Source organism: Fusarium poae, chromosome 3 (genome assembly GCF_019609905.1).
Source record: "Fusarium poae strain DAOMC 252244 chromosome 3, whole genome shotgun sequence".
Lineage (NCBI taxonomy): Eukaryota > Fungi > Ascomycota > Sordariomycetes > Hypocreales > Nectriaceae > Fusarium > Fusarium poae.
Window position 1 is genome coordinate 6137436 of NC_058401.1, and position 22553 is coordinate 6159988.

The 22553-nt window shown below is 49.0% G+C and overlaps 9 protein-coding genes across 9 annotated transcripts; 5 read left to right on the top strand and 4 right to left on the bottom strand.

The window, feature by feature from the left end:
• Window positions 1-2: 2 nt before the first annotated feature.
• Window positions 3-4152, bottom strand: FPOAC1_009448 (uncharacterized protein; the record flags this gene model as incomplete). The annotated part of the gene is made up of 2 exons (XM_044853874.1): window positions 3-3829; window positions 3882-4152. 2 exons carry the CDS (start codon window positions 4150-4152, stop codon window positions 3-5), a joined length of 4098 nt encoding a protein of 1365 aa, XP_044706544.1.
• Window positions 4153-4773: 621 nt separating this feature from the next.
• Window positions 4774-5994, top strand: FPOAC1_009449 (uncharacterized protein; the record flags this gene model as incomplete). Its single annotated transcript, XM_044853875.1, has 1 exon — window positions 4774-5994. One exon carries the CDS (start codon window positions 4774-4776, stop codon window positions 5992-5994), a length of 1221 nt encoding a protein of 406 aa, XP_044706545.1.
• A 257-nt stretch (window positions 5995-6251) lies between these two features.
• CRP28 (40S ribosomal protein S23) lies at window positions 6252-6750 on the bottom strand (the record flags this gene model as incomplete). Its single annotated transcript, XM_044853876.1, has 2 exons — window positions 6252-6430; window positions 6492-6750. 2 exons carry the CDS (start codon window positions 6748-6750, stop codon window positions 6252-6254), a joined length of 438 nt encoding a protein of 145 aa, XP_044706546.1.
• A 519-nt stretch (window positions 6751-7269) lies between these two features.
• FPOAC1_009451 (uncharacterized protein) lies at window positions 7270-8079 on the top strand (the record flags this gene model as incomplete). Its single annotated transcript, XM_044853877.1, has 1 exon — window positions 7270-8079. The coding sequence occupies one exon, from the start codon at window positions 7270-7272 to the stop codon at window positions 8077-8079; it is 810 nt and encodes a 269-aa protein (XP_044706547.1).
• Window positions 8080-9095: 1016 nt separating this feature from the next.
• FPOAC1_009452 (uncharacterized protein) lies at window positions 9096-9451 on the top strand (the record flags this gene model as incomplete). Its single annotated transcript, XM_044853878.1, has 2 exons — window positions 9096-9280; window positions 9346-9451. The coding sequence occupies 2 exons, from the start codon at window positions 9096-9098 to the stop codon at window positions 9449-9451; spliced, it is 291 nt and encodes a 96-aa protein (XP_044706548.1).
• A 1737-nt stretch (window positions 9452-11188) lies between these two features.
• FPOAC1_009453 (uncharacterized protein) lies at window positions 11189-14126 on the top strand (the record flags this gene model as incomplete). The annotated part of the gene is made up of 7 exons (XM_044853879.1): window positions 11189-11233; window positions 11303-11590; window positions 11645-12885; window positions 12955-13402; window positions 13712-13798; window positions 13895-14057; window positions 14110-14126. The coding sequence occupies 7 exons, from the start codon at window positions 11189-11191 to the stop codon at window positions 14124-14126; spliced, it is 2289 nt and encodes a 762-aa protein (XP_044706549.1).
• Window positions 14127-15109: 983 nt separating this feature from the next.
• ADK1 (adenylate kinase) lies at window positions 15110-16130 on the bottom strand (the record flags this gene model as incomplete). Its single annotated transcript, XM_044853880.1, has 4 exons — window positions 15110-15530; window positions 15642-15796; window positions 15871-15923; window positions 15983-16130. 4 exons carry the CDS (start codon window positions 16128-16130, stop codon window positions 15110-15112), a joined length of 777 nt encoding a protein of 258 aa, XP_044706550.1.
• A 1971-nt stretch (window positions 16131-18101) lies between these two features.
• RPN8 (proteasome regulatory particle subunit) lies at window positions 18102-19253 on the top strand (the record flags this gene model as incomplete). Its single annotated transcript, XM_044853881.1, has 3 exons — window positions 18102-18288; window positions 18349-18620; window positions 18678-19253. The coding sequence occupies 3 exons, from the start codon at window positions 18102-18104 to the stop codon at window positions 19251-19253; spliced, it is 1035 nt and encodes a 344-aa protein (XP_044706551.1).
• Window positions 19254-20546: 1293 nt separating this feature from the next.
• Window positions 20547-21829, bottom strand: FPOAC1_009456 (uncharacterized protein; the record flags this gene model as incomplete). Its single annotated transcript, XM_044853882.1, has 2 exons — window positions 20547-21566; window positions 21623-21829. The coding sequence occupies 2 exons, from the start codon at window positions 21827-21829 to the stop codon at window positions 20547-20549; spliced, it is 1227 nt and encodes a 408-aa protein (XP_044706552.1).
• Window positions 21830-22553: the final 724 nt, after the last annotated feature.

Genomic DNA, 22553 nt, shown 5'->3' on the forward strand with positions numbered 1-22553 from the left:
CCTTAATGCCCTCTTCCTCTACCCCTTGGCCTCCCTCTACCACGCCCCCGACCGCGGCCACCCCCGCGGCCAAAGCTTTGTCTTGCAGGAATGTCACCGTCGCTACCCGATTCTGATCCTGTCATAGAGTCACTCTGCCCTGCCTCCGAGTCCGTGTCACCAATCCGGACTACAGTTGGCTGTGCAGGTCGTCGGGTGGGAGGAGGTGGTGAGGGACTTCGCGAACTCTCATGATCAACAGAGACTTGAGGCGACTGTCGGCCGGTATACTCACTATCAGGGCTCGGTTCACGAGAGATCAGTTCTTCATAGTCCGCCATTGGTTCGTCAGCCACCTCTTTGGGAGCTTCAGCGTTTGACGTGGGCGTCGTGGCTTCCGACTGTGTGGCAGCCGCACTATCAGAGACGCCCTTTGACTTTCGTTTGCCAATCTTGAATTTCTTTCCTTTAAGTGCCATTCGCTCAGCCATAGACATGAAATGTGTCCCTGCCCCACCGGCCGTTGGCGGTGGAGGCGAGATGGATGGTCGACTGGGCTTGTTCACAGCATCCTCTGATCCACGCGTACGACGCGCCGACCTGGAGAAACGACCCTCGATCTCAACGTCTTCTTCAGGTACAGCAGTAGGGGCAGAAGCTACCGCGATGGTAGCCACACCGGATTTCCTTGGTCTTCCTCGGCGTCGAGGCTGAGTAGGCTCTACCGTAGCCTCCGACACACCTTGCGTCAAGTCTGCAGCGAGGTTAGCCTCCAACTCACGGACCATTTTCTCATGTTCCACGTCACTATCGCTGTCTTGGTTCCGAGAAGATTCATCGATGATCTCAGTCGAGTTGCCAGTAGCTGTAACTAGAGACAGAAGTGATTTTCGAGGCCGACCTCTGGGCCGGCCTTTTCGTCCGTAGTTGGGCCTTTGGGACGAACCGACAGGCGTGGACTGCGTGACAGAGGATGCATTCTTGGGCGGACGACCACGTCGTTTAGGAGTCCCAGTCTCGGCGCTAGAGGCTGGATCGGCCTCAATAAAGGGCTGTGGACTAGAGGATGAGGATGTTCCAAACAGAGCACGAACTGCATCAGCAGCTAGATCGACATCCGATTTCTTAGCCCCAACTGCATCACTTTGAGTTGATGGGGCCTTTGCTTGCTGGACTTGCTCCTCTTCAAACTCATCGGAATCCATTTCAGCCTCAACGTAGGATGCTATTGGTTTGGCATGCCTAAGCTCCGGCTCGTTCGCATCAAATAACAACTGACCCCGTTTCTTAGGTGGAGCTGGAGCCTCATCTGATGCATCCCGAACATTGTCGGTTGCTTCATCTTGTGCCACGCTTTGGTCCCCATTAGCTTGACTAGGGTGATCCATAACAGCTACAGGAGCAATGGGCGGCCCGTTGAATAAAGCAGGGTCCATACTGTCCAAAAAGTCTACTTCAGGTTCAGTTGTAAGACGAGGCTTTTTGTGATGCCCCTTGCCAACAACAAAATCTGGATCTTCGTTCTCTCTTTTCGCTTTTCTTTTGGCCGCCCGAATAGACTTCTTTACAAATTCAGGAACATCCGGCTCAGATGGCCGTATGGCCTCCTCAGAAGGTGCCTGGAAAGGGTCAAAGAGAATCCTGTCCGGTGCATCGTCTGGTTCATAATAGCCCATGCCTATACGCTGTCGAGCCACCAATGAAGGATCTGGGTATAAGGATGCATCAGCATCTTCCAGCTGGGACATATCCATAGCCATGGATTCGTCGGCTTGTTCGCCATTCATTTCATGATAACGCGGCAACGGTCCTTGGACGTTGTTGTCGGTCATGTGCTGATCGCCGTGGCCACTAAGAACATGACTCTGATCTCCATAACCGTTCATGCCGGATACATGCACACGACTAGCTTCGTGAGGCTCGGCATCGGCTTGTATAGCTTGCTCTGCTTCTTCTTGCTCTGTGATATCCTGTGCCTTTGCGCTGTCGGCCTGCTCTCGCAATCTCTTCATTCGTCTGCTGTTGTTACTGCGACTTTCCTCCCCAGCAGCCTTGAGCCACGAGAGATTGTGGACACGGAAATCAACAAGCGCCTCCACACTTCGATCGTCAGCGATGGGGCGTGTATCGTGTCCTAGCAAAGTATTCTTTGGCGTGTACGGGTCTGTGTTGCCTACACGACGGCAATAACCGCAATTGCAGATACCCAAGCACTTAGGACATTGCCACTGTTCATCCTCCAGAACCTTTTGTGGTAACATGTCAAAGGCTCTGTAAAGGACGCCGTAGCAGTAAGACTCGGTGCAGCCGGGGTTTGTGCATTGGTGTACTCGGTAAGCATAGTCCTTGTGACAGCATACATGGCATCGTCGGAGCTCTCCTCGCTTCTTCTTCCTCTTGTATTTTTTCTTAGGCCTTCCCTCTCCATCAACCTCTGGCTCCGATTCGCTTGGGGTAAGCTCACGTTCCGGCTGGGTGATATCCTTCCAGGGTCGCCTTCTTAAGGCCTCTTGACAAATTTGTGCGAGAGATTTCTTTGCAGAGCGCTGCCGGGCAATCTCAAGGGGCTGCGGCGAAGACTCAAAGTCAACAAACCCATCGTTCTTAATAATCATAGAACGCCAGTCCTCGTAATTATTGACCAAATCAGCCCATGTCCATTGTTCGCACCATTGTAGACCCGATAGACACGCGCAAGACCGCCCCATAGCGTAACATTCCATACAAACATCATATGTGTCTTCATCACCGTTGACGAGCATACGAGTGCAGTGTTTGCACGTCAGAAACCTGTTGAAGATGTTGGATCTGCAATATGAACAAGTAATGCAAGAGTCGAATTCAATCAACTCCACCTCCTTTTCCTTGAATGCAAACATCTCGTCAAGCAAGATCTCGGTAAAGAGCGCAAAGAGCTTCTTGAAGTCGCCGGCAAGTTGCTTGGCACGAGGCGAGCTCCTGAGAATGTCTTGCCCAATCCCCATAAAGCTCATGGATGTCATTTCTGCATTCTCCTCGAGTTTTTGTAGTTGACGGTAGTACTTCTGCAAAGTGAAGAAGATAATGGCTTTGTTTTTATACTGCTCGTCACGACAGACAAGGCGAGCCTTCGGAAGCGCTTCATGTAAAGCCATCTCAAGAGTTTCGGCAGTTGTGCGATTCCAAGCCACCTTTATCGTTCGAGTACCTCGGTTCCAAACTTGATGTGCTGCCAGGGGCGGAATCAGAATGAAATCGCCGACTCTCTGTTCGACGATGTACACGTCGAAAGGCGCTTTCTTCCATGCGTTGATTTGAGCAAAGTGCTTCTCAATTTCAATATCATGGCCCAGCATGGAGAGGAAGTACTCGCGCACAACCTCACGATCCTTGCTTTCCGTCATAAACCAGATCGAGCTGCCTGTTTTCTCACCATTCTCGTCGCTCGATGCTTCCACCATGATATTTTGGCCTAACGATGCACACATTTCACGATGTGCTGGAGTGTATGTACCTTCGTGTCCAACATAGCACATAAGGTTTTGGGCGCGCATCTCCTCTGGCAAACTTGACATCAGGTCACCGGCTGGCGCTGCTGCAGCTTCATCGCGGAATGCGGTTTCATCCTGTTGTAAGCCTCCGGCTTGGCTGGCGTTCTCGTTTAGGTAAAATAGATTCGGGTGGATGACTTTTTGTAGTGCATCATGCCACTCTGCAGGGCAGTCGATATCCTTAAGGTAGAGACGCTGTCGTCGCTCGTCGCGGAAGTTTGCGGGGGTCCACTGGTTCGCGAGCTGTCGCATTGATCGTAGATAGTGGCCCATCGTCATAGGGATGTCGGTCCCAGCGGTGATATCTCTCACATTCTCCTCTGTAGAAAAGCATCAGTAGCTGCGACAGTTATGGGAAATAGAGCAACGTACGTGTTTTATCATGTGTCTTCTCTAGCCAAGCTACGTCAAAAAGGGATGTGGGGAGAACGCCGTCCCATCCATCAATAATCAGAGGCTTGCCGCCGATGATAACGTGAATCAACACAAGCTTCTCAAACTCCTGTTGACCAAGGGTGCGTATTTGACTTCTTGAAACGCGCTGAACCCATTGGAAGTTAGAGGTCTTGTCCACTAGACTATACAAGTCTAAGTCAGGTGGTATAGGATCGAATTTTGCCTGCGGATGCAGTGATGTCGGCATTATGTCGAGCTTCTTAAGTGCTACGCGTGTGCATAGCTATAGTGGAGTTGTGGTTAAGATTACCTATATCGCAGCAGGCTCTGGTGGTGAAGGTGACTGTACAACAAGTTCTTTTGGTGTAAGGAAGGAGGCCGCGAAGCCATTCGTCCTAGACCACTACCATTCGATGCGAAAGATTCGCTGGCGGTATTTGCTGAACGATAAATACCTGGGTAGGTGTTTGAGAATCTCGAAATTCCAAGAGACTTACGATTAGTCGCGTCACAAGCTTGGCCGTTTGACATGCGAGGCCAATCAAAAGCGTATGGGTGACAGAAAGCGCTGCACGTGATCGACCCGCATCTCACATCACTTCCAAGCTTGGCCATTTCACTCCACTAAAGTACTAATTAACCTACCTACCTAACCTACCCCCCATAGGTAGATGGATGCAAGGATTATTCACTTTATAATTCAATTTTTGTGTTCAAGCCTTGTTGTAATCACAGCTTGAGTGGCCTGGCATTAGGATCCTTCGTGATAAGGTTTTACTTCACGGGCTTTGTGGTAAGCATCATGACTTTCCACGGCAATTGATAGATGGTGTTCTCATTATCCATGTAGGTTCGTAGACTTTGATCCATGAGATTCAATGCACTCCCTCGGGCTGCGGCCTGGGCTCAATGTCGAGGCATCTCGGGTCCAACATTGAGAGTTCGCAGACAATTTCAAGCACGACCCTCTCCTGTTCATATTTCAAAATCCTTGAGGCAACCATGGCACAACACCCAGCGAGTGGTTGCGTTCCACGAAGCTAAATCTCGTCCTCAGTCCTCAACAGTGGTTGCTCAAGATCTGGACTCACCCTCAGTTGCAACAACACCAGCACCTTATAAACCGCCTGAGACAGGACTGCTAGCTAAGCTCCCAGCATCTTGGGTGCCTTATGCTGAACTTATTCGACTTGACAAGCCCGCAGGTACTTACTACCTCTTCTTTCCATGTCTCTTTTCCACACTCATGGCTGCTCCAATGGCCATGCCAATGGCAAGTCCGGGCTCTGTTATTGGAACCTCACTCCTTTTCTTTTCCGGAGCCCTCATAATGAGAGGAGCTGGATGTACCATCAATGATCTCTGGGACCGGAACCTGGATCCACATGTGTCGCGAACTCGACTCCGACCGATTGCTCGCGGCGCCATTACTCCTTTCAAAGGACTTGTCTTTACCGGATTTCAGCTTCTCACTGGCCTGGGAATATTGCTACAATTTCCTTTACCTTGTCTGTTCTACGGTGTCCCTAGCTTGATTTTGGTGGCCAGCTATCCTTTGGCCAAGAGAGTCACATATTACCCTCAAGCAGTCCTTGGCCTGACCTTCTCATGGGGAGCAATCATGGGGTTTCCGGCACTTGGAATTGACTTGCTATCACATACACCTGCTCTAACTGCCGCAGTCTGTCTCTATGCCTCCAATATTGCATGGACAGTGCTGTACGACATGATCTATGCTCACATGGACATCAAGGACGACGCCAAGGCAGGAATCAAGAGCATTGCGTTGAAGCATGATGCCGAGACTAAGCAAGTGCTTACGGGATTGGCGGCTGCACAGATATCACTTCTTGCTGCAGCTGGGTATGCAGCTGGTGCTGGGCCAGCCTTCTTTGTTGGAAGCTGTGGAGGAGCAATGATCACGCTTGGTCTTATGATCAAACGAGTCAATCTTAAAAATGTCAAGGATTGCTGGTGGTGGTTCATCAATGGCTGCTGGATCACTGGCGGAGTGGTCAGTTTGGGGCTGGGTGCAGACTATGTTGTCAGATATCTCGAGGTATCCAAGGAGGATAAATCTGAGAACTAAGCATTGGAGAAAAGCTGTGGTAGTGTATAACAATTGTATCATAATGTCATCATACACGGAGATCTGGGATTGATGTCAGAAATTCCTCGTCACGCAGGGTACACATCATGATTTGTTCGTCGAAGACTTTGTGATCTATTTTCCCTTTTCAGACCCGTCTCCCATGATCAGATCCCTAACCGTAATGTCGATGCAAGCAATCCGAATAGACTCCACGTGTCGAAATATGACTTTGTTTCCATCCACGCGTTCTTCGCTTAAGAACGGGGCTTCTCCTTCTTCTCCTTCCACAGAGCAAGGAGACCGACACCAGAGACCTTGACGACCTTGAATCGCACACCGGGAATATCACCCTTGGCCTTGCCCTTGCGACCGAAACCAGCCAGGAGGACCTCGTCGTTCTCGTCCACGAAGTTCAAGCAACCGTCATTGGGGACTAAAATTATTGTTAGTTCAAGCCGTCCGTCATCTCTCGTAGCAGGTGGGATTCGTCGTACCGAAGGCAGTGACCTTCTTTCCGTTCTTGATGAGCTGAACACGGACACATTTTCGGATAGCGGAGTTGGGCTGCTTGGCCTCGACACCGACCTTCTCGAGGACGATGCCCTTGGCGTGAGAAGAACCTCCGAATGGAGAAGACTTATAAGCGGTACCAAGGGCACGCTTCTTGTAGGCGAGATCGGCCCATTTCTGGTCCTTTCGGTTTGTTCGCAGCTTACGGGCGGCGTTAAGACCACGGGGTTTGCCTCCAGCCATTTTTGCTTCAAGTTGTTAGTCGACTGTCGATGGGGGAAAAAAAAGGTCAAGGCGATCGAGAGCAGCTGGGAAAATGTATTGGGTTACTGGGGTACCTACCGGATCTGTCTGTGTATCGACGACGGGTTGGTGATGGTAATTTGCTGTACCGCAGAAAGTTGAACAAACGACAAGCAAAAATTCCAGGTAGGGTTTGATGGCCCTAGGAACCCTACTGCTGACTAAGATAATCCAGCCTACCCTGGAGCGATCAATCATCGTCACATGAAAGTTCCTCTGACCCGCAGCGGAAGTGCTTAGGTAGCGAAGGACTGATGTTTAAAGTTCGAGTACAGTAAAAATACCGAATATATGCCGCTACTGACACTGTCTTTATGCAGCTCCTGAGAGGTAGACTCTCAAGGCCGAGCAAGGGCCATGTCAGTTACCGTTTGATACTCTGTTTGGAATGAAGCAAGGCATAGTTCTATTGCTACTCATACGCTATAAACAACACATTGAAAAGCCTCTGAAATCATAATGTCTCATTTAATTCGACCGACAAGTCGACAACGAGACCCGCCCCCTTCTTTATTTCTACATCCATCTCCTTCAGCTTCAAATACCTCCTTACCAAATACCCATGCGCCGGCTGTACCTTTTATTGGACAACCATCAAATCTGAGGACGAATGTCGAGCATGCGCCATCTGTAAAGTCTGGACGTTCTGGAACCGTTGTGCCTCAGCGGGCTGGATTATATCCTGCAGAGAGTACTCGCGCTACTGGCGATCGTACTGACCTCCTATGGTCCGAAATGCAAGCAACCCTGGAAGAAGTCGAACTGTCAGCCTCTGGAGGGACCCATGTATTCGGCCCAGATCATGACAGAAAACTGGCTGACCTACGAGCTGCTCAAATCGCTCTCGCTCAAGCTTGGGCAAGAAGTGAAGCAGACGATGTTATAGAAACGGCACAACTCGATCATGTGGGGTCTGTAACTGGATCCGAAGTTCGAAACATGAAGGGTGCGTTGGGAGATACGTCAAAGTCTGGCCTCGAAGGCACCGAGAGGAGTGCAGTTGGAAGTAGCAGCATTTCGCGACCCGATAGCAGCGGTACGGGGGTAGAGAGACTGGGTCATAAGCTCGAAGAAGAGACAGAAGTGGACATTCTTCTAGCAAGGAAAAGACGGGAAGCCAACGATCGATATTTCCAAAGAGTCAACCAGGGCGTCATCGATGTTGTAACACGGCTGGAAGATGTCGCCGTCGCCATGAGAGCTGTTGAACAGGAGAGCAAGGAAGTCTGGAATGAGAATGACAGTATTCCCGGAGGCACGAGAGGTTGATCACGTTGTACAGGTGATTTCTTCGGCACTTCGAGTTCGGCGTTGCAAGGAGTTAGGCGAGATTTTACCAGCATTTGCGGCGTTTTACGATTAGGGAGAAATTACCCGGCTATAGACTGATAAACATAATCATCTAGTTTCCTCATGATGAACGATAGTCTGATGTTGTCTTGACTCTATCACCGTACCTACTTGCAGAGTCTGATTGGCAGATATAGAGCCAATAACATGGCTTGGAAACTGAACCACTGATGTGCAGACGGGCAAAGACAGAGGCCCAGTACTGTAGAGACGAACTACAAATCAGCTCGATGACGACACATGGATATGAGGTCTACTATTGAGTTGCGCTATCGACTCGCTATGATAGTTGTCAAATGGAAGGGATATGCTGCTGCAACGTCCCGCATAGTATGTGCGGGAAATCAAGTCTTGCCTGTCAGTGTGAGTTGAAGTAGGGCTGACAAAACGTCATGTTTACCAGTTTCCCAACAGAAAGAGGTCCTCGAGAGATATTGTAGCAGTCAAAAGGTGTCTCCTTTGAACCCATGATCGCTTGTCCCGCCGTTTACGTCGTCCGTTTGTATGACAATGTACAGAGCACCGTAAGTGTCCTCCAGCCTAATTTAGGTACCCTCATTCACAGCAACGCGATTGGGAGAGGAGAGTGGGCGACCTGCCCAATTCGGCACTTGGTCACTGCGCCATGTACCACTGGGACTGCTTTAACTTGTTACAGTGGAGTGATCCCCGAAGTCTATGCGGCACCCTGTGGTCTGGTATGCGGGCAGTAAACTAGCAGGCCTTAGTAGGCCTCTGTCTTAGTTTGAAGGAGGTTCGCCATCCGCCAGCCATATAAGGTCTCAAACCATCCCGTCGCCTTCCGCATCTGACGCAACAAGCATTCAACCATCATTCCACCGCGTTAACATCAAACCAACTTTTGTCACAAATATCATCACTTTTGACACCGATCATCTTTATTTGGCAAAGCCGTCGTCAATACCGCTATCAATATGAGATTCCTCCCTTTCGTCGCTGCTGCGCTTGCAGTTGTTCCCGGTGTCCTTGCTGTTGATCAGAAGAAGTCTGCCATCGTCTGGTTCGAGGACGAGTCCACACCCGATTCAATTGTTGAAGAGTGCAAAGACGCTCTCAAGAAGGCTGGCGGCAAGATCACACATGTTTATTCAATCATCAAGTAGGCAGCCAACGATCCCCCGCCCTTTTGGCACTACGACGATTTGACACTAACATGTTGACCAGGGGCTTCTCCGTCATCGCACCCGAGAAGGCGCTCGAGATCGTCCAGATTAACCACGAGGACCATCAGATTCGTGTCGAGAAGGACGAGGTTGTGACGACCGACTGAGAGGCCTGCGCCGTAGTACACAGATGACGAATTAAAGACGAAACAACAGCAAGTCTTTCGAAATGAACTGGCCATATTTCATGGCAGTTGTTGGAACATCGATATCCTTGATTTAGGCGTTAACAGGATAGGAGCGACGGAATTGCTTGAAGGAGGACACTCGCTATGCGACAAAACATCATCGTTAGTACTGCACGCCTTTGACAGGGTGAAATAGAGTTTATCTACGTTGGATCTATGGCTTTTGGTGATATTAAACTCATCCCAATGATCCTATAACCACTTGTCCATCATAAGTCAGTTGATGTGCTCTAGATTGACTCAAGGTAACCTGGAGTGAAATTACTATCTAGTGACTAGCAGGGTTGAATGACTACCCACCTACCTACCTACCATCGCGGGTTGGGGGGGTTTTTAAACATGCCTAGATGACAATTTAAGGCTGTTGACTGGCTGTTAAAGGTACATACAGGATATTAGAATTTGATACACCATATAGGTACTGCCAACATGGTGTCGACAGCCTAATTTTGTCATCTAGGCATGTTTAAAAACCCTCCTCTTCCCCTATGGTACCTACCTTAGTAGGTACGTAACTATGTAGTACTGTCCTCGCTGAGAACATACCTAGGTATTTGCAGTACCCCACAAGTTATGTAAATAAATGTTCAGCATCTATGTAGTGACTGGTGCTGCCCAGTGGTTCCCCTGGTCCGGACATGTCTTCTCAGTATTTATAGGCAACCGTAGGTCAAGCTCACCAAGCGGTTTTTCGCACTTTTGTTACAATATTTTTCTTAAATGACACCACTTACCTATCTACTAGCCAGCCACACTGGGGTCTACGGTATATGTGCGCTACAACGCCACAGTTAATAGTGAATTAAATTTCACGATCACTCGAACGTGCAAGCTGTTGCAATAAGCTGTAGGTCATGTTTGACCTTTGACCTTTGACCTATTTTTAAGGGGCACAGCAGCTAGTACATACCTACTAGGTACTAAGGTAGGTACTATGTAATGACAGAACGGTGGCGATTCAAAGACTAGGCCAAAACCATGGTGCTGTGGGTTTTCTACAGCCAGAAGACGTGGACTTCATGCTATACCTGAGAACTACCGAATCAACTTTAAGCAAGGCCGGATGCAGGACGCAGAATGCAAGGTGCAGAATGCAGGAGGTTGACCTTGTCCTGAATAGTTACTACCTTGTACCTACCTAGGTAGGTTGTCAATGCTGATATCGCGGCTCCTCCAATTACAAAAAGACATATCTCTGTTCATTCCCACAAAGCTAGGTACTATTGGTTGTTCAAACACGCTATTCATTGGATCTCTGGTGTGAGTGGGTAGGCCCCTGCTCTGAACAACCCCTGCCAAATCGATAAGCCGATAGTAGAGTACAGCTCGAGCCAACAAGGGCCCAACGTTTGCCGAATGTTAAAGAACAATGCTTCCTTTGACCTTGAGTTGAAACTGAACACCACCTCGACAATCGCAGAACAATGGAACATTCGTTCTGGGAGTTCTCATAACAATTCCTTATAAAAGACCTGACTCTCGCCTCCTCGACATGCCGCTGACTTCTTATACAATCATTACCATTGCATTTGAGACACGCGACGCAACTCCCTATAATCCAATCCCACCATCATTATCACTTCCAACCGCAACTTCTCCAACAACCACCCAACCCAATTCGACCACAATTTGGCCTTAGCCGAATTATTTCTCAAAATGACAGGTTACAGTCCTGCCGCGCAGACTGCGCTCATCAAAGCCGTAAGCATCGTCATCCTGGATCCTTCTACACCGTATTCTAGCTCCCCGCTCATCCAAAGATGCCCTCAGATCAAGCGAGTATTTGAACCGAAACGAATGGTAGAATCTTACGAAGACCTCGTCGATGGCGTCACGCTTGGTTTGATTCTACATCAGCTAGATCCCAGTTTTGACACGTCCGCACTCGAAACAAATTCCAACACCTCCCGATATCTTATCAACAAGCGCAATATCCAGAGCATCTACAAGGGCCTTTTTCGTTACATTCGACGCTCTGTCCCTGAACTTGCTTGTCAGGCCAAGAAGTTCGACTACCATGCCATTGCTGAGAATCCTGATGCCCAAGGGATCAGCCAGGTATCTTTTCCTCTTACTCTTCCCGCGTTATTTCGGTCGGTACTGATTCCCCAGATCCTGGCTGTTATGCTGGGTGTGGTGATTCTAGGCCCTCAACGCAAACACTACATCCCCCGAATAACTAATCTCGACAAGCAAACGCAGGCGGAGATCATGCAAATCATCCAGACCATACAGCAAGATATCCACGACTCACAAGGAGATGACGATGTTGAGGAAGCTATCGACGCTGTCATGGAGGCGCGAGACATTGATCTCCTCGTTGAGGAGCAGAATGCAGCCCTGCGGTCACAACTCGAACTGACCAAGAGACAGCTCTCAGACTACTACACAAGACTTGACCATCTTCAAACAAGTCATGAAGAACTACGGTTTGAGAAGGAGAAGAACGACCGAGAGCTCGAGGTCCTGCGAAAGGCCACCGTAGATGGTGCTAACAATGCCGAGATGATCAAGAACTTGGAAATTCAGGTACATGATCAAATGGAGCTGATTTCGAGACATGAAGAAACGATACGCAGAGATGAACGTATCAAATCCCAGCTCGAGGCTGAAGTGATGAAACTGACGGAAAAGTGCAAAGACGCTGAGGAGTTCCGCGACCAAGCAACCGAGTGGAAGCACAAAGCCGAGGACTTTGAGAAGAAGGCCAATACTGCAGAGCGGTACAAGCAGAAGCTCGAGTCCCAGCAGCATCTTGTCAAAGAAGTGCAAAACCTCCAATACGAGAAGACTGAGTTACAAGATCAGATCAGAATCCTGTTGGATGATCAAGATAGGGGCGCTCGCACCCGGAAAGCAGAAGACGAGTTGACCAAAATGATTACTCAGTCTGAGCAACATCTGTGGGACGAACGCAGCCAGAAGAACCAGCTCATGAAAGACATCGCGGCGCTCGAGGACGAGGTGATTCGTCTGAGAGCAAGACAAGTCCATGATGAGAACTTCATCAAGGATCTCCAGGAGCAGCTTGAGAGCGGTGAAGGAACTCAAAATGCAGTGCCTGGGGCTCTGGGCATGGCATCCAGTCTTGAAGATGAGCTTAACGACGCAGCTAACGAGGATACCCAGCCTGGCCAAGTTAACCTTCCCCTAGAATTGTCTCGCCTCAAGGCTGAGAACGATTTGTTGCGCAGCACAGTTGGTTCTGGAGATACTGCTCCACTCCGTCGGGAGCTTGACGAAGAAAAGCGGCAGCGTGCTCATATTCAGAAGAACTATAACGATATGTTCGAAAAGCATGCTGTTCTTCACGATCAAATGGAAGCTCTGATCAACAACATGACCGGCGAAGGGTTAGTCAAAGCCATCAATGATGCTTGCTCTCCTGAAGGCACACACATACTTACTTCCGACTTCTACAGGACAAAAGCATTTATTAACATCAAGCAAACACTCATGCAGTGCGAGTTCGAGCTGGAACAGTCTAAGAAGCGGGAGAAGGATCTCTCTGCTCAAGTTGCTGATCAAGGCCGCGAACTTCTTGCTGTCAAAGCCCAGCTCTCTGCTCTCGACAAAGAAGGTGCCGATGCTATCAAGGAAATCAAGAGCTCCGATGTTGTTATCATCTCATCTCTCAAGTCCGAGCTTGACCATGCTCGAGAACAGCTCAGTTATTGCACCGCAGAGCGAGATGCCCAACAAACCCAACTTGTCGAAGCACTTCTTACCAAAGATAAGCTGCGCAAGGAGGTCGAAGAGGGCAGGGAGCTGCAAGATATTACCGGCAGTGGTGAGGGCGATACGCCCGACGGCAGTAAGAAGGGCGAGCTGATTGAGAAACTACGGAACCGTCTCAGAGAAATTCGCGAGGTGAGTCCTAGTCCTAGTACTAGTCCTTTCTACAATGCAATTGTCAACGGCGATGAAGACGACCAAGTGGTGCTTCCAGTCGATAGCAAATCGTCCGAGCAAGATCAAGATGAAGACGAGGATGATTGCCGGCTGTTGGGAGAGCTTGCTGGCAAGGACACAAGCACGACCACTATGCCACCGCCGCCTCCTCCTCGGGTGGGAGAATTGGCTGTGCCTTGTCCTGCCCATCTACCTCGACATCCCTCCCAGCGGAGGGTATCTCGAAAGCTGCATGAGGAATTATGTTGGCTGACAGGTTGATACTAGCAACTGGAACGATCGGAGACTGAAAGGATCGACCTGCAACGTAAATTGAAGGCCGCGCATGACGGTGAGGCTGTGGCAGCACAAAAGGTACGTCTATGCCCCTATGTAGAAATCAATGACACTTTGACCACGTTACTGCTTCTTATTGTGAATGAAATCTCTACTGACCGAATATGACTAAAGGCCGCGAGTGATGAAATTATCCGGAACCTCGAAAGAGAGAACTCTCTCATTGCATCAGCCTGGTATGATCTTACAAGTCGGCTTCAAAGTAACCATGTCGTTTTGCAACGACGGCACGAAGCTCCTCGGAGTTGGCTTAACAAGCAGAGGCAGATGGTCAATGGTCAGTTGCGCTTCCGCGACTCGCTCTACCTCTACTGACCTTCCCCTGTCAGCGACCCCAAAGCGATAGGTACTTGCGGTGTGAGAAAATCCCCTCTTATCCGTCCATCCATCCATCATCATAAAGGCTCAGCAATTTATACACCCTGACTGGCTGCGTGACATAACCTTTATGATATACACCAGTCGTTAACGACCATCGACTATTCATATTTTTGCTTCGCCACTGGCTTGTCTCATTCGGCACACAAGATCACTTTTCCTTCTCTCTCTTGATCCGACATTTTTACCGACCGTTAAGGACCTGGCCTTGGATATCCAGCGCAGTACCAATCTGCCCTTTCATGATTTTGTCTTTGAAGCATTGCGAGGGAGCTCAGGGAGTTTCGTACAAGGCGCCATTGTTTGGTAGATTAGTGGCTGGGAGGAGTATTGCTGCATTCACAGGAAATGCATTTTACGACATGACCGCTATAGATGTGACCAGGAGTCTTCTTTCAAGGCTTCTCATGTGGTTCAATAGACATGAGCTAAGTTATTGATACGAATTATATTTGTCGTTTGAATTGCATGGATCCATAAGCCATCTTAGTAGCAGCCAATATTCAGTGTGTGAGAGCTTGAGCACATGACACTTTCCGTGGTGACAACCATGGACGGAGAAACATTTGGGGCTTCATTAAATATTGGGGTCTCATGTTCATAATGCAGATAATGATCGTGCGAGCAAGGTCAAGTTAACGCTTGGAAGCCAACTTTCTTTTCGTTGGTTGGAAACTATTGTAAAAGACATTTTGATACATGGCTAATCGTCGTCCAAAATAGGTAGCTTTTTCCACAAATGGTCACAAGACCGCAGACAAACCCTCTACCATTTTAACGCCTCTTTGGCCTGGAAGATTGCATAGTCCATTCTCCCGTCCGCCTCCCCAGTTTACATTTCATACCGTTCATATATCCAAGACGAGCTGGCTTTTATTTTCACACAGTAATCGTCTTGGTGCCCGCCAAATTAAAGGGGGCTGGCGGCAGTTTATCCGCCCTAGGAATTCTCTAGTTCTGTCGTCGCTTCTCGTTAAGAACCTTGAGCATGTTCTTCCACACTTGTCCGGGTTCTTGGCTGGCGTCGAGGCCGCTCCAGATACCGGTCTTCTGGTAGTAGCCCACGACAGGCTTGGTCTGCTTGTGGTAGGTAACAAGGCGCTTCTTGAGAGCATCGGCGTTGTCGTCACTTCGCTGGATAAGAGGCTCGCCAGTAATGTCATCCTTCATGTACTCCTTGGGAGGGTTGAAGGTGGTGTGGTATGAGCGACCGGAAGCGGGATGGACTAATCGGCCAGTAATACGGGCAACGAGCAGAGAGTCGTCGATCTGGAGCTCGACGGCGTGCTGGAGCTTCTGCTTGCGCTCTGCGAGCATAGCATCGAGACCCTCAGCCTGGGGGACAGTTCGGGGGAAACCGTCGAGAATGAAGCTGCAGCGCGAATTGTTAGCTTCTGCTGTTTTGCAGATCACTGATGTAGGATCGAGATTCCCCAGCACAAAATGTGAGGCGGTCAAAAATCCAAAAAGACATAAAACTCACCCGCCCTGGCACTCCTTGTTGTTGTTGAGCTCCTCCTTGATCATACCAATCATGATCTCGTCGCTGACCAGACCGCCCGCATCCATGATCTTCTTGGCCTCGACACCGAGAGGGGTCTTCTTAGCGACTTGAGATCGCAGCATGTCACCAGTAGCCTGCGCAAGAGAAAAGGTCAATTTAGAATGATCGCCCTTTGATTTTTAATGGATTGCGACAAGAATCGACATACCAGGTGGCAGCAGGAGAAGCGCTCCTTGATCTTGGGGGCCTGGGTACCCTTTCCTGTGAAGCAAAGTTAGCACAGCACTCTGGCAACATTGCGGCGCAGAAAAAATACTCACCAGCACCAGGGGGGCCGATGAGGATCATTCGGATCTCCTCGGTAGAAACAGGACCGCCGGTAGCTCGCGCCTCGAGCTTTTTGATACGCGTGTCGATGGTGCTGATGACATCCTTAAGCTGCTTGAGCTCGTCCTCAATGAAACCCATCTTGGCGGTTGCGGAATGTGGAATTGGAAGTTGGTTTGGTGAGCAATTGGCGAGGATCTTTGGAGATCTAGAGAGGCAAAAGCTGAACTAACGACAGGCTTTGTTCTTTGGTGCGAGGCCGAGAGAATACAGTGAGAGAAAAGAGTGAAAAAGAGAGGAACAAAGTCAAGACTGGGAAATCTTGAGTGCGTAGCCGGAGGACGGGAGGTTTGGGGGAGAAGCTTTAACGAACCGTGATTGGCTCAATGTGGGCTATTTCTGCTGGAGCGATGATGATGGGGGCATACCCCCTGTTCGATGGGCCTAATTGATGAATGCCAAAACTTGCTGGGGATACTACCTTAGTAACTCCCACTTTGCTTCAACTTAGCAGGTCGTAGTAGGACCTGTGCGTTGGTTGTTTCTGCAAGATAAAGAGTCAAGAATCACGAATTTGTAAAGAACGTGGGAAACTAAACAAAGCTAGAGGACTGACAGCTGTATGAAGAAAGTACATATGAACTCAATTGACAAAAAAAGAAGCTCTGAGTTATAGTCTACGCCAAGACAAGGTATTCGGTACAGCCGCGGTGTTATAGTTTATTACCACCTGTTCATAACAAGATCAAATGCAGCCCGTAGACAGGTACCTACAGCTTGGCTTACATGAGTCCTACACAGTTCAATAGGGACAAGCAGGAACGGGCGATTAAACCATACATGGCTTTGCTAAATACTGAAATCTTTAAAACTAGGTGGACAATCATTGCTCGGAATCTTGACTGAATCTTTGAGTCTTGATTGAACCTTTTATTTTTACTCAAACTCGCCGACGATCTAGGGTAGTATCTAAAACACATGGATGTTTTTAAGAACCGTTGCGTCCGGAACAGGTCCATTTCGCCTCCTCCCCAACCAAGACGACAAGATATCATGGCCGTAATTGACCGGAGCCATCCGCGGTATATCGTTGGGACGGAGTACACTCGCAACGGGAGTAAACCGGTCACCAGGGCCGAGGTTCAGCGCATCCGGAATCAACGTCCTTTGATCCGAAATATCCCCGGCAACCTACCAACAACCTTATCGCATTTCGGTTTCTGCCAACAGTAATAGCCTGTTCGTTCTCTTATATCTTTATGCTTGTTCCAGGAACACTTGAGACAGAGAAGTGTTGTCGCTATAGTCTTGGTGGTTTTCCCACGCCGATCAGGGTGTGGTAATAGTCGGTATCAACACGAGTTAGTCTCTATTTTCCGCCCTTTAGAAACATCCAGAAGCCAAGGATCCAAGCAAGTGGATGTTAACTTCATCCTTGATCGCTCGCTCCCCAGAAGCGGAATATTTTGCTTTGCTACACAGGTCTTAGTAGATCTCGACTTGATATGTTTTTACTATCTTGGCATTGTTGAACTACCGATACACCACTTGGCTTGCGGCTTCTTTTGCTAAAAGTTACCATTTCCATGTTGTTACCATTATATCAATGGCCATACGGGTTAACTGAGGCACTCGTTTGCCTGAGTAAAGCTTTGCTTGATGGGCAAACAGTTCTGATTAACTTATTGACACATGTGTTGGCATCTCAAAAGTTCGGTGACGTCAGTAAAAAGTAAAATTGTGAACAAGACGACACTACGTGCACTGGAGTAAAAAAAAAGATAGTGTTGCTGGTCTTGTTAAGGGCTGTGTTCTCATCTGTAACTCAAACCTCAAGTGTGGCACAACCTTAGATCGTGGCTGATCACACGTGATGTGGCAGTACAAGGCTCTTGGAGTCCCCAAGGTGCCTGACCCAATCGGGAGCTAAGCTTCCCTCCAAGAAGGCAGCCTCAAGACTACGTACGTGCGGCCACAACAATCACTGCATCAACATCACATCACGACCTTTGTTTTCGACTTTACCGCGCCTACACAACCAAGACTGCGCATTGATTTCTCGGCAACCTCATACAGGATTCGTTGTATCAAATACCTATCTACGAAGCAACGATGCCTACCACAACGGCAGAAACCCTCTCCCTCGTCACCCGAAACGTCACCGTTGCGCCCCTCGTTCTTCTCTCCGCTGTCGACCACTACAATCGAACCGTTTCCACAAAGACAAAGCGACGAGTAGTTGGCGTTCTACTTGGTCAAAACGATGGAAACGATGTGAGAGTGTCAAACAGCTTTGCTGGTGTGTTATCTTAATGCTATTAGACCACAAGTTGGGCGGCGCTTACAATGATGATTGCAGTTCCCTTCGAAGAGGATGACAAGGACCCTTCAGTGTGGTTCCTTGACCACAACTACGTTGAATCAATGAACGATATGTTCAAAAAAGTCAACGCCCGAGAGAAGCTTATAGGATGGTACCACACCGGTCCCAAGCTCCGCGCATCTGATTTGGAGATCAACGAACTCTTCAAGCGCTACACACCCAACCCCCTCCTTGTTATTGTCGATGTCCAGCCTAAGGAATCAGGAGTGCCTACAGACGCCTACTTTGCCGTTGACGAGATCAAGGACGTATGTTGGCAATTAATACTAGCCGCAATCAACGAGCAATCTACTGACAGTTACTAGGACGGCACAACCACTGCTCGAACATTTGTCCATACTCCTTCCGTCATCGAGGCTGAGGAGGCAGAAGAGATTGGTGTTGAGCATCTGCTAAGAGATATCCGCGATGTCGCTGCGGGGACACTATCTACACGAGTCACAAACCAGTTGCAATCACTTCAAGGTTTACACCTGCGCCTGCGAGACATTGGCGCATACCTCCAGAAGGTCCTCGATAAACAACTACCCGTCAACCATGCGATCCTTGGAAACCTTCAGGATGTTTTCAACCTATTGCCTAATCTCTCTACGCCCGATAGAGATGGCAAGTCCGGTGGTGGTGAATTGGCATATGCGATGAGCGTCAAGACCAATGACCAGCTTATGGCTATTTACCTGAGCAGTCTGATCCGTGCCATCACGGCATTCCACGATCTTATCGAGAATAAGATCCAGAACAGGCAACAACAGGAGGAGAAGGAGGCCAAGAAAGAGGAGATCAACAACAAGGATGAGAAGAAGGAGGGCACAAATGGTGCAAGCACTCAAGCCAAGGAAGGTGGTGACAAGGATAAGGAGAACAAGGAGACCAAGAAATAAACTACAAAGACAAAAGACCTGGCAGATGAACTAGACTTGGGCAGGGGTTCTTTGGCGTCCGGAGGAACCCACGGCGATGTCCTGACCAAAGGCTAAGGCGAGAGCGCCTTTGTACATTGCTTATATCAAAATGGACTTTTAGAGGATGAAGTGAGGATAATACATACCAGACATGGCCTCAAACAGGCAAGCTTTTTGGTATTGCTAAGACTTATTTCACATGTCCGCAATAATGCCTGCCATATCTTCTCTTGAAACAACCCGATCCTCAACATACATGCCAAGCATTTCTGACCACTGATCCACAAGCAAGGAGGCGAGCAAATGTTTACAGCACGGTGGTGTATTTCCTTCAGGTCCCGTGCTCGTGCCCCCATAAGACCATGACCCTTCTTCAGAATGCATTTGCTGACCTTCATCTGTCATCGATATATGATGACTGGGAAAAGCATCAAATGTGAAGCTTGCACATGAACAATTCCATGCGTTGAGATGGACGATGTAGCGTTTGGAGGATAGATTGACGTCGCGAGGGCGCCGTGAGATTGTCGTAGCGAGTGAACGGACAAGAAATACGTCGTTCTTCATCGTGTCTAAAGAGCTGTCGTGATGGAGTTCCTGACTGCGCACCAACCTCACGACGAGTCTCCGATCAAGGAGATCTAGAGCTGGAAGCAAAAGGTTTGGAAACAATACGTGAAGGGTCAGGAGCAGAGGCCGTTGGGACGGAGAGACTGCTTGGAGTGGTGAAAGTGTGAGCGATTGGGTAGCTCGAGACGGCTGTGTAGATGAAAAGTTATCTGAAGTTAATGGCGTGATAGCCGAGATGGAGCATATGAGAGCTGTAATTAATTCGCGATGGGAAGGAAGAGGCTCCATTGCCGTGAATTCAATGTCGGGTTTGCATGGTCCGATGGTTGTAAAAGAAAGAAATTAGGCATTTTAGATACCCGTCTCCACGTTGATATGGATGGAAGGTGACGATGCTGGTGATCCAAAGTTTTTTTTTTTTTTTTTAAAGAAAACTGCCTCTTCCCAATTACCAGAAGACCAAAATTTCTGCCGAAAGACATGTATTCATGGTTTATTTAAATTGTTTTGATTTTTTGTAGCGTCTTAGTAGGCGCAACTGCTGTTTGGTTTTTGTAGTCTACACCACCATGGGTGTCCCCATCTCATCTATGATCCTCACATACCTATGATACACTAAATAATCGCTCTACCTCGTGCTTCAACATACATCTGCTTCTGTTTTCTTTTTCTTTTTCTTTTTTTTAAATTTAGACAAGCATCTCAGACCCACTCCTTGGGGTCTCTGAGGACATCTACAAGGCGCTGCTCCCTGCTCTTTGGCTCGGGTTCATGCATATACTTCCAGCCAGCAGTCAACGGCAAACTCATGAGAATACTCTCAACCCTTGAGCCGGGTGTGTTGAGACCGAATGCTGTACCACGATCGTGAACAAGGTTGAACTCAACGTACTTGCCACGACGAAGCTGCTGCCAGTCTTTCTCTGCGTCCGTGTAAGGCATGTCCTTTCGCTTCTCAATGATGGGAATGTACGAGGGGAGGAATGCCTTGAGGCAGTCTTGGACAAATGAAAAGGTGTTCTCGCGGTCGCGCTCCGTCTCGTCCAAGTCATCAAAGAAGATACCGCCAATACCACGGGCCTCTCCGCGGTGCTTGTTGAAAAAATATTCATCACACCATTTCTTGAAACGGGGGTAGTATTCCTTGTCGTGGGCGTCGCAAGCGGTCTTGATTGTCTTGTGGAAGTGAATGGCGTCCTCGTCAAAGAGATATGAGGGTGTCAAATCGCAACCGCCGCCGAACCACCAAGCTTGAGATGTACCATCAGGGTTCGCCGTTTCGAAATATCGGTAGTTGAGATGCACAGTAGGGGCCATGGGGTTATAAGGGTGGAGAACCATGCTGAGTCCTGCGGCGAAGAAGTCGATTGATTCCATGTTGGGGTCCATGGTCTTGTGGTTTGCTCGCATCTTCTCAATGGCGGGCTTGGGAAGCGAGCCGTAAACAACACTCACACCAAGACCAGCCTTCTCGAAGACATTTCCCTCCTGAAGAACGCAGGTTGTGCCGCCTCCACCGTTAGGGCGCTCCCACTCGTCCTTGCGGAACTTCTTGCCGTCAACTCTCTCGAGCTCGGCAACGATCTGGGCTTGTTGCTCCCGAATAAACTTTTCCATACGCAGTCGCATGGGCGAGTCCTCGTTGACGCCCGACTCGCGCTTCTTCTGGGCATCACGGTCGGCGAGGGTTGAAGGATCGGCATTGATGGGTTCGATATCAGACTGAGAGTGTTATGTTCAGCAATAGGCTCTCCCACTGACTAGGGAGGGATTGGTACCATCTTGTAGGCTAAGGGGGCGGCGGCACCAAGGGCAATAGCAGCGAGCCACAGCGGGGAGTAGTTGGAGTAAGATGATCGAGAAGCTTTGGGACCAGCGGAACTAGACAGCCAGCGTCTCGTAGAAGCGAATTGAGTTCCTGAGAAGCGTATGGAAGGAAAAGCAAGATGCGCAGCAAGGCGCCGAGCTGGCTGTCTGGCAGCCATGACGATATTATATATTCGACCCGAGGATTCGGGAAGAGATGGTGGCAAAACAGGGCCACAAGGCCGAGAACGAGAACGAGACGGACAAGAAAGGAAACAGAAGAGAAAGAGACGACGATCAGGCGTTTCGGATGAGGCCACTTGAGGGATGAGGCCAGGGTCCGATAAAAGGAGGGTTTAGAACAACTGAGAACTCGGGCGATAGTCAGAATCGAATGTTCGGCAATTGGCTTGTCTCTACCTACGGAGGTCTTGGCTACCTGTCTAGTCGACTTCATAGAAGGGACGCGTCCAGTGTGGAGCAGAGAAGGACAACTCACGGCCGGTGCCGAGGGCGGTCAAAATCGACGCACCATTCGGGCGTACTAAAACCATTCCGCCATTGTAGCTCCGTTGCTGGATCCTACATAATGGCGAGAACTTCTGGATGCTCTTTGTATGGGAATCAGAAGCTATAAAGAGGCTTCTTTATAAACCAAGGATTATTTGTACTTTTAGTATGCAGCGGGGCACGTTGTCAGCGCATGTTTACCTATGTTCGCCTCGTAACGAACGAACTAACACAGAATGGTACATGTTTGAAATAGCATTGATGACTTTCTCCGGGCACTGACACGCAAAGTCAAACCGCTAGGTAGGCAGATGAGAAACTTTTACTGATATATATGGGGACATAATGATAAAACTTATTGCAGGTCAAAGGCAAAAGTATTATTGGACTTTG